This window comes from Belonocnema kinseyi, chromosome 9 (assembly GCF_010883055.1).
Source record: "Belonocnema kinseyi isolate 2016_QV_RU_SX_M_011 chromosome 9, B_treatae_v1, whole genome shotgun sequence".
Taxonomy (NCBI): domain Eukaryota; kingdom Metazoa; phylum Arthropoda; class Insecta; order Hymenoptera; family Cynipidae; genus Belonocnema; species Belonocnema kinseyi.
Window position 1 is genome coordinate 93,564,454 of NC_046665.1, and position 11,385 is coordinate 93,575,838.

At 23.0% G+C, this 11,385-nt stretch overlaps 1 protein-coding gene across 2 annotated transcripts in view; it reads right to left on the bottom strand.

Annotated features, from left to right (window-relative positions):
• The window catches only part of LOC117179495 (ubiquitin-conjugating enzyme E2 G1), a 26,207-nt gene extending 17,349 nt beyond the window's left edge, over positions 1-8,858 (bottom strand). For both annotated transcript variants that reach the window (XM_033371361.1, XM_033371360.1), the window contains exon 1: positions 8,710-8,858. In XM_033371361.1, coding sequence (XP_033227252.1) covers positions 8,710-8,755 — 46 coding nt within the window. In that variant the 5' untranslated portion in view covers positions 8,756-8,858. The remainder of the gene's footprint in view (positions 1-8,709) is intronic.
• Between the last annotated feature and the right edge of the window lie 2,527 nt (positions 8,859-11,385).

The window sequence follows — 11,385 nt, forward strand, 5'->3', positions numbered from 1 at the left end:
GATTTACAGAAAATTTCAAATTTTTTTTAATTATGAAAGATTTTAAGGAATTTTGTTCTTTAATTTTTCAATGATTTTTTGAAATTTAATGAAAAATTCGAGGCAGTTCAAAAGATATTTAGGAATTTAAAAAATATTTCAAAAAATAAAAATATTTCTAAAAAATTATCAAATATTTTTTTTGTTTATTTCAATCTTCTAAAAGTCCTAAATATCTTTTAAACAAATTCCAAAATCCTGTGAAAATTTTCTAAATTATTTTCTTGAAACATCTTAAATCTTCCAAAATAAGTGTTAATTTTTTTCTGGATCCCAGAAAAATTATATTTTTAATTTTTAATCAAGCAGGTAGATTAAATTCTAAAAATTGTTTATAAAATTTAGATTTTTGAAAATTCCAATTTTTTTTAAATGTGTAAGATTTTAAGGCATTTTGTTCTTCAATTTTTAAATGATTTTTTGAAATTTAATGAAAAATTCGAGCCAGTTCAAAAGATATTTAGGAATTTAACAAATATTTCAAAAAATAGGAATATTTCAAAAAATTTATCAAATATTTTTTTTTGTTTAAGCTTCTAAAAGTCCTAAATATCTTTTTAACAGTTTCCAATTTTTCCGAATATTTTGTAAAATCCTGTCAAATAAAAACAGTTTTTTAAAAATTTTCTAAATTTTTTTCGGGGCACATCTGAAACCTTCAAAAAATTATGTGAATATTCTCCAGAATTCCAGAAAATTTATATTTATACAAATTAAAAAAAAAAAAAAAAAAAAGCAGGGTGGCCGTTTTAATCGAGGAAAACAATTTCCGTTTATTTTTCCGATTGCGTTTTTTTTGAAGTCCGATCTTCCATTTAAAAAATTAATTTCCAATGAAATTTTTTTAAAAATAATTAAATTCGTAACCAAAGAGTTAACTTTGCACCAAAAAGGTAGATTTTCAACTAAAATGATTAATCTAAACACCAACAAAATTGAACCAAATAGTTGAATTTGTTACAAAAAATTAATTTTCAATAAAAAATTTTATTTTCCTTAAAAAAAGACGAATTTTCAGCAAAATAAATACATTTTTCAACTAAAATTATTAGTTTATACACCAACAAAATTGAACCAAATAGTTGAATTTTTTACCAAAAAATTATTTTCTAGAAAAAGACGAATTTTCAGAAAAATAAATGCATTTAAAAAAAAAAAGAAATCTCTAATAAAAAATGGAATACCCAAATTTAATTCTAATAATTAACAATTATAATATTTAAAAAAAAATTATTAAAAATGGCATAATTTTTTATATGGGGTTTGTGACAATTTTTTAATTCATTTCTCAGTTTTTAAATCGCAAAAATATAAATAATGGGAGCATATTTTATTAATGAAATTATTCAAATTTTATATAAGCTTATTTCAGTCATTAATAAGAATACTAAATATTTATAAACAATCATTCATTAAGTATAGAGGCGTGCTTTAATACGAATTTATTATGCGGTTTTCAAATAATTTCGACATAACAAATATAATATATAAAAAACAATTATTTTATAAAAAATTACATATTTTTAAATAATATTACATGATCTTTTAAAAATGATTTCTGCCATGCAATTATTTATTTATTAAAATTGGAAGAATGAATAAATAAATTTGTAAATTTTCATAATTAAAAACTGAAAGATTAAAAAATGTAAGAATTTTTAAATCAGAAGTCGAATTATTTGTATTTGAAGTCATTACAAATATATAATTATTCAAATGTTATTTTATACATCCATTTTTTAAAATATTCTCTTAAAATTAAGAAATTACAAAATTTAAATTAAAAAACTAATCTCTTAAAATTTTATTTAAATTGTTGTGAAATATTTTCAAATGTTTTTAATATTTTTGAAATTTCTTGGAAACTTCTTAATATTTTTAATAATGATTCATCTCAATTTGTTTTACTACTCAAATTTATTTTTAATTAAATTATAATTCTAAAAATGTTATTTACACATCAAAATTTAACAATTTCATTTAGAAATAAAAAAATAAAAAATACAGAACTTCAAGGCTTTCTATTTCAAACAATTCAGTATTTATTATTTTATTTAAAATTGCTTATTTCAAATTATTATTATAATTCTTTTTTATGATTATAATTTTAAATTTGCCTACAAAAAAAGTTAATTTATAACCAAATAGTTAATATTTCATGAAACAAATATTTATATTAGAAATAAAAAGAGTTGAAATTAACAAAGACGAATTTTCCACTAAATAGTTAAAAATACATGTTTATTTTAATAAAAAAATAACAAAAAACCAGTTGACTTAATAAATAATATTTTCAAACAAAATAGTTAAATTAAAAAAAAAGAAATAATTTTAAAGCAAAAAGGTAGATTTTCAACTAAAATTATGAATCTACACTCCAAATAATTGAACGAAATAGTTGAATTTTCGACCAAAAAGATTATTTGATATATATGAAAAAAAAAAAGGATTTTTCAGCAAAAAATAAATTTTCAAGTAAAAAAGATTAATTTATAATCAAACATGGGATTCTCAAGTTTAATTTTAATAATTAACAATTGTAATATTAAAAAAATTTATTTAAAAATAACATTTTCAAGTAAAAATTGCATAATTTTTTTAATGGGTTTTGGGTAAATTTTTTAATTAATTCCTCAGCCTTTAAATAGAAAAAATATCAATGATGGGAGCATATTTTCCCATGAAATAAATATATTTATTAAAAGAATGCATAAATAAATTTGTAAATTTTCAAAATTAAAAACTGAAAGATTACAAAATTTTACATTTTTAAATTAGAAGTTGCATTATTTTTATTTTAAGTCGTTACAAATCGATAATTATTCAATTTTAATTTATACATTAATTTTTTTTTAGCTTTTCAAAAATTCTCTGAAAAATTTACATTTTGTTTAAATTGTTTTAATTATTTTCAAATCGCTTCGGAACTTCTAAATATCTTAGAATTCGAATTTTTCCGTAAATTTTTTCATAAACGTGAAAAATTAAAAAATTGCCTTACAATGTTCATATATTAAAAAAAAATCTTTTTCAAGTAAAAATAAAAAAATAGAAGATTCAAGTCTTACTATCTCAAACAATTCAGTTTTGACTATTTTATCTAAAATCGCTTATTTTGAATGAACAGTAAAGTATTTTTAAATATTTAAAAATTGTTATTTTCCTCAATTATAAAAATTTCAAACTAGATTGTTTAAAAATCTAATATCTTATACTGAAACAATATTTAAATAGATTTTGAAAAGTAATAAAAAGTTTAATTATAAATATATTGATTCGAAATTATTTAAAAATTGAAAATAGTTTATTATTTAAAGCTTTCGAATTGAAATAAATTAAATTTTAGCGCTAAATTCCGTAAATTGTAAAAAAGATAAATTATCTACCAAATATTTGAATTTTCTGCAAAACATGAGATTTTTCAATGCAAAGTTTAATTTTCAACCAAATAGTTGATATTTTAATCGAAAATTATTTTAATTGGAAATAAAAAACGGGTTAAAATCAACAAAAAGACGATTTTTCAACAAAATACATGAATTTTTAACCAATTGGTTGAATTTTCAAATAAAAGATGATTTTTAACCGAATATTTGAATTTTCAAAAAAATCATTAATTTTCAGAAATAGTGTTATTTTTAATTAAAAAAGATGAATTTTCAAACGAGGAGAAAAATATACGATCAAAAAGACAATTTTATGAACCAAATGGTTGAACTTTTAACTAAAGTAAAACAGATTTTTTAAACAAAATAGTTGAATTTTCAACTAAAAAATTCAATTTTCTATTAAATAATTCAAGTTTAAACCAAAATTATAATTTTAGACTTTTAAACTAAAAAAGACGAATTTTTAAACAAAAATAGTTTTGTTTTCTTACCATTTTCTAATTATTCTAAAGAAAAATCTTAGGGTAATAGATCAATGCATACAATGATTATTTCCGCTAGTTTAAAGTCCAAGGTTAAAATTGCAAAATCAAACGGTCAAAACAGCGATAAAATTCTTAAAATATAAGTCAAGCGAAAAAATGAAAACGTCGATTTCAGAAAATTGAATAAAAGGAAGAAACTTTTTAAAGTAGGCTAAAAAAAAAAATACATGACAAAATATTAAATAAGAATACAAATTCTGAATTTCAGATATTTATCATCTTAAATTGAGGCGAATTTTAACTGAATTTATATAAATTTAACTATTGTTCTTGCTATCTAAATAAAATATTTAATTCGAGATAAAACAAAATAAAAAATTTGAATTTACATATCACAAAACTTAAAAAAAAAAAAAAAAATGAATTTTTAACAAAAAATGTCAAGAAAATTAATTCTCAATTCTTAAATATGAATTTGAAATAAAATAGTTAAATTCTTAATCAGTGGCGAATCTTTAAAATAGATAATTTTTAACAAACTAAAGAATTTTCAACAAAATTGTTTAATTTTTGGGTCAAAAAGACAAATGCTCTACAAAGTTAATTTTTCAAGCGAAAAATTTAATTTTTTAACAAAAAGAAACAAAAATCTCCAAGGAATATTTTAATTTCTTTTTATAAAATTGTTAAATTTTCAAGCCAAAAAGAAGAATTTTCAAGAAACTAGTTCAATTTTTAACTAAAACGATGAATAAAAAAATATGAATTTTTCACAGTGTTTCATTTTTTTAAAAAAGTTAATTTTTCAACAAAAAATAAATTCTCAATACAAAAAATTATAATTGATATAGCAAGCAAAAAAGATTCTATTTTAGATTAAAAACAGTAAAATTTAAATAAAAAGTTGAATCGTGAATTAAGTCAGATCAATTTACATCGAAGGAGATGAATTTTCTGTCAAAAAATACGAATTTGAAACAAAATGTTTGAATGCTCAATTAAAACAAATTAATTTTTTACCAAGCAGTTCCATTTTTTACGCAAAAGGATGGGTTTTTAACAAAGATAAATTTTCTAAAAATAAATATAATTTTCATCAAAATACGTGAATTTCAAAACAAATGGTGAAATTTTCTGCTAGACAAAATTAATTTTTAATTAAAAATATAACTTTTCAACTGAGAACAGAAAAATTACATATTTCATTAAAAAATTAATTTCCAAAGAATAAAACAAATTAAAAAAAAAACTTTTTAATCAGAGATGAATTTTTAAATAAAATGACGAATCTTAAAAAATGAAGAGAATTTTTAACATTCAAACAAATAGTTTATTTGATTTTTCGTCTAAAAAATGCTTTAAATTAAAAAAATAAAAATGCTTAAACAAATGGTTGACTTTTTAACTAAAACATATAAACTTTAAACCAAAAAGTAATTTTTTTGAACCAAAAAATAATAAATTGAAAAACACATATAAAAAAATTTAATTTTAACTAAAAGAACAGATCAATTATTAGTTCAAAAAATTGAATTACTATACAAAAAAACTTGATTTCTAACCAAATTTTTGAAATTTTTCAACAAAATATTCTAACGCTTCACCAAAAGGATGATTTTCTAACAACAGAAAGTAATATTTAACATAATAGTCAGAAATTGAATTATTATTAAAAAAAAACTTAATTTTTAACCAAAAATATACAATTTGACAACAAAATATTCGAATACTTCAACAAACAGATAAGCCTTTAATAAACAAAATAATTTTTAACATAATAGTTTAACTTGCATATAAAAAACCAAAAAAGATTTGAATTTTTGAATTATCATTAAAAAAATGAATTGTTAACCAAAAATTATACAATTTTTCAACAAAAAGTCCTAATGTTTCATGAAACAGATGAATTTTTAACCAAATATTTTTTTAAATAATGGTTCAACATGCAAGCTAAAAATACGAATTTTTATAAGACTTAAATTTTCAACAGGAAAAATAAGAATTTTTAATAAAAAAAGCCATTTACAACCCAATAGTTGAGTTTTCAACTAAAAAATATTTTAATTGGAAATAAAGAACAGTTGAATTAAACTAAAAACATATATTTTAATTTTAATGGAAAGAACAGTTCAAACAGTTAATAAAAAAAAAAGAATTAACATTTGAAAAAATTTAATTTTTAACAAAGAATTAAACGATTTTCAAAACAAAAATTATAACACTACATTAAAAAAGACGAATTTTTGACAAAAAAATTTGTAAAAATTTGTAACAAAAAAGGTTATTTACAACCAAGCAGTTGAATGTTCTACTAAAAATATTTTAATTGAAAATAAAAATAGTTGAATTCAACCAAAAAAGATATTTTAATAAAAAGAATAGTTCAATCAGTTAAAAAAAATGAATTATTAAAAAAAAATATATACAGTTTATAAACCAAATATTTTAATGTTTCACCGAACAAATTAATTTATTTTGAAAGAAAGATAATTTACAACCAAACACTTCAATTTTCAACTAAAAAATATTTTAACTAAAAATATTTTTAAAAGAAACAGATAAACCTTTAATAAACAAAATAATTTTTAACATAATAGTTCAACTTGCAAGCTAAAAATAGGATTTTTTAACAAAAAAATTAATTTAAATTCAAACAGTTGATTTTTGAACTAAAAGATAATTATAAATAAAAAAATTGGAAATAAATAAAAATAGGTAAATTCAATCAAAAATATTTTTATTATAATGAAATGAACAGTTCAATCAATCAATAAAATGAATTATTAAAAAAAACTTAATTTTTAAACAAAAAATTATACAACTTTTCAATGGAAAAAATTATATTTATTTAAAAAAACTTAATTTTTAACCAAAAATATACAATTTTACAACAAAATATTCCAAAAATTCAACAAACCAAATTCAAACCTTTAATAAACAAAATAATTTTTAACATAATAGTTCAACTTGAAAGCTAAAAATAGGATTTTTTAACAAAAAAATTGATTTAAAATCAAACAGTTGAATTTTCAACTAAAAGAGAAATATAAATTTAAAAAATGGGAAATAAAAAAATAGGTAAATTCAACCAAAAATGATATTTTAATTATAATGAAATGAACAGTTCAATCAGTCAATAAAATGAATTATTTAAAAAAACTTCATTAAAAAAAATATACAATTTTACAACAAAATATTCCAAAAATTCAACAAACAGATAAACCTTTAATAAACAAAATAATTTTTAACATAATAGTTCAACTTTCAAGCTACAAATAGGTTTTTTTTAAAACAAAAAAATTAATTTAAAATCAAACAGTTGAATTTTCAACTAAAAGAGAATCATAAATAAAAAAAATTGGAAATAAAAAAAATAGGTAAATTCAACCAAACATGATATTTTAATTATAATGAAATGAACAGTTCAATCAGTCAATAAAATGAATTATTAAAAAAAACTTAATTTTTAAACAAAAAATTATACAACTTTTCAATAAAAAAAATTAAATTTATTTTAAAAAACTTAATTTTTAACCAAAAATATACAATTTTACAACAAAATATTCCAAAAATTCAACAAACAGATAAACCTTTAATAAACAAAATAATTTTTAACGTAATAGTTCAACTTGCAAGCTAAAAATACGATTTTTTAACAAAAAAGGTAATTTAAAATCAAACAGTTGAATTTTCAACTGAAAGAGAATTATAAATAAAAAAAATAGGTAAATTTAACCAAAAAATGATAATTTTTAAACAAAAATTAAACGATTTTTCACAAAAAAATTCAAATATTTCACCAAACTGATGAATCTTGAAACAAGATAATTTTCGAGATAATATTGCGGCGTAGATCAATTTTCGATGAAAAGAAAAGGATGACTTGAAAAAGATGGAAATAAGACGAACGAAACTCGTTAAAAGGACTGAAAGGAAGACCTCCTTCAGCCATTATGCGCCTGGGAGCAGTAAAACGAGAAATCGAAAGCTGAATGGTCACGGAGAATTGAAGAAAGTGCAGCAACGCGAACTGTCGACTGTTGCAATTTATAGGTTATGTCTGTTATTACTACACGCGATACGCGGACTCGTGGTTGCGGACAAGGCGGGCAAGCAAGCCGCCTCTCTTGACAGTCTTTGTCAAAGCGACACAAGTCTGGAGGTTAGGACCTCTCGGGGTCGACGTTTCGAACCAAGGTCACCGGGGGAGGTCAATCAACCCTCGAGGAGAGGTTTAAACTCGCCATGTGAGACCGAAGAGTCGTTCTGAGGCGATCGACCTTCGCAAGAAAATGCTTTCGCATCGTTCTTTTTCTTGGACAACGCGAACGCGGCTTTGGAACGCCGTAACGCGCAAATTTCTATTAATAAACGGCCGATAATTATTTTCGGGATCCGGGGTCGCGTTGACGACGGCGGCGCACAAGCTTCGGAGGAAACAGGAGTGAACAGGAGCTCCACGCGTGTACGAGAAGCGAAAACACGAAATGCTAGGTTAACGTTATTCATGGGGGAGACCCGAACACCAAGAGTCGCTCCGTATTGATTTTCACGCCCCGATAGAGCCAGGAGAACGAGATTGGGTCAAAATTGCGCGAGGAGGATTGCTGGAGGCTCGGAGAGACGAAAAATGGGATTTTGAGAGGGTCCTGAAGAACACAAAGAAATCGAGAGTTCGGCGAGAGCGGTGGCGAGGTCGCTTCGTTTTTTAGATAAAAATGAGAGGATCGGTTTTTAGGAAACTTTTACACACACTGAGACACACACTGGACACAGAATTTAGATTCACGTTATACCTGCTAATTGTTTTCTTAGTAGAAGAGCGGACTGTGGCTCTGACATTAATAAAAGTTCCTTTAAATAAGACTAAAGTTGAAAAACAATTACTTTTGACTTTACTGGAAAGATGGCTAGGTATGTCGCGGAAGCGGTGACTGAGCATGCGCCTCTGGTTTTAACATATGTTCTTCCGCCGAGGTGAGTGCGCATGTCTGGTGGCACTGATCTGCGCTCTGGTGGAGTAGTTGGGAATCTTGATAGTGGTTGGTCATTCGACGATTGTTGGTAAGGTAGATATTGGGTTTTTGTACCATTCGAGGATAAGTAGGCGAAGTGATAATTTCAAAAATTCAAACCTTGATGAGTGTAACAAAAAATAATAATAATTGTATAGATTGAATGGAATTTTTAATGGAAATTATACAGAAAGTTTAAACCTAGTCGAGAGAAAAAAAGTGGACGACTGAACGATCCAGAAAAATTATATCTCGGACTTTGTAACATTTTTGAATTGGAAAATTTCAAAATAATTAAATTTCGGAATAATAAATTTGATTATTCAAAATTTTATATCTTGAATAATGAAATTTCCGAACTGGAAAGTTCAGGAATAATAAAATTCATGAATTATAAAATTTTGAATAATGAAATTCGCGAATTATAAAATTTTTAATGAAGAAGTTCCCGAATTCGAATATTCCAGAAAAATGAAATGCAGGAATTATAAAATTCTCGAATATAATAAAACTTCCAATCAATGAAATGTATAAATAATAAAATTCTCAAATTGGAAAAATTTTCAAATCATAAAACTCCCGATTAATAAAATTCTAGTATAATAAAATTCTCGAATTGGAAAAATTTCCAAATGATAAAATTCCCGATTAATAAAATTCTAGAATAATAAAACTCATGAATAATAAGAATCCCGAAATGGAAAGTTCCCAAATAAGAAAATTCCCGGATAATAAAATTTCGAATGAGGAAATTCCTGAATTGGAATATTCCAGAATAATGAAATGCAGGAATTATAAAATTCTCCAATAATAATATTCCTGGATTCGAAAATTTCGGAATAATAAAAATCCCGAAATGGAAAGTTTCCAAATAATAAAATTCCCGAATAATAAAACTCCGGAATAATAAAATTTCCGAATAATAAGATTCCCGAATTGGAAAATTCCAAAATAATAAAATTTACCAATTATAAAATTCTTGAATAACAAACTTCCTGAATTGGAAAATTCAAGAATAATAAAATTCACGAATTATAAAATTTTGAATAATGAAATTCTCGAATTGGAATATTCCAGAATAATGACATACAGGAATGATAAAATTCCCGAAGTAGAAAATTCTCGAATTAGAAAATTCCTGAATTAGGAAATTCCAGAATAAATAAATTCCTGATTAATGAAATTTACAAATAATAAAATTCTCTAATTAGAAACATTCCAGAATATAAAAACTCATGCATTATAAAATGCTTGAATAATAAAATTACAGAGTAATACAATTATTGAATTCTAGAATTGTCAAAAAATAAAATTCCTAAAGAGAAAAATTACGGAATTCTACAATTCCCAAATAATAAAAATTCCCGAATATTAAAACTGATAAATACTAAAACTCCCGAATAATAAAAATCCCGAAATGGAAAGTTCCCAAATAATAAAATTCCCGAATAATAAAATTTTGAATGAGGAAATTCCCGAATTGGAATATTCCAGAATAATGAAATAAAGGAATGGTAAAATTCCCGGACAATAATATTCCCGAATTCGAAAATTTCCGAATACTGAAAATCCCGAAATGGAAAATTCCAGAATAATAAAGTTTTCGATTAATAAAATTTCCGTTTAAAAAAAATTCCCCAACTGAAAAATTCTAGAACAATAAATTCCTGAATTGGAAAATTCCTGAATTAGGAAATTCCAGAATAACAAAACTCCCGAATAATACAATTTCCGATCAATGAAATGTACGAATAATAAAATTCTCGAATTGGAAAATTTTCAAATAATAAAATTCCCGATTAATAAAATTGTCCAATAATAAAACTCTGGAATAATAAAAATCCCGAAATGGAAAGTTTCCAAATAATAAAATTCCCGAATAATAAAACTCCGGAATAATGAAATTTCCGAATAATAAAATTCCAGAATTGGAAAATTCCACAATGATAAAATTCCAGTTTAATAAAATTTACAAATTATCACATTCCTGAATAATCAAATTCCCAAAATGTAAAATTCAAGAATAATAAAATTCACAATGAATAAAATTTCCGAACTTGACGAATTTCATAACAAAAGATAAAATTCCCGAATTATGAATACCTCCAATAATAAAATTCCCTGATTGGAAAATTCCAGAATAATAAAATTCACGAATTATGGAATTCCCACATAATAAAATACCTGAAGAGGAAAATTTCGGAAAAATACAATTCTCCAAGTTATAAAACACTGAATTAGAAAAGTCCTGATTAATAAAATTTCCACATTGGAAACTTCCCGAATTTGAAAAACTCTGAAATTGAAAATCCCCAAATTAGGAAATTCATGAATTAAAAAATTTTCCAAACAATAAAAATCCCGAAATGTAAAATTTCAGAATAATAAAATTCCCAAATAATAAAATTACCGAATAATAAAATTCGTGAAGAAGAAAATTCCGGATTTATAAATTCC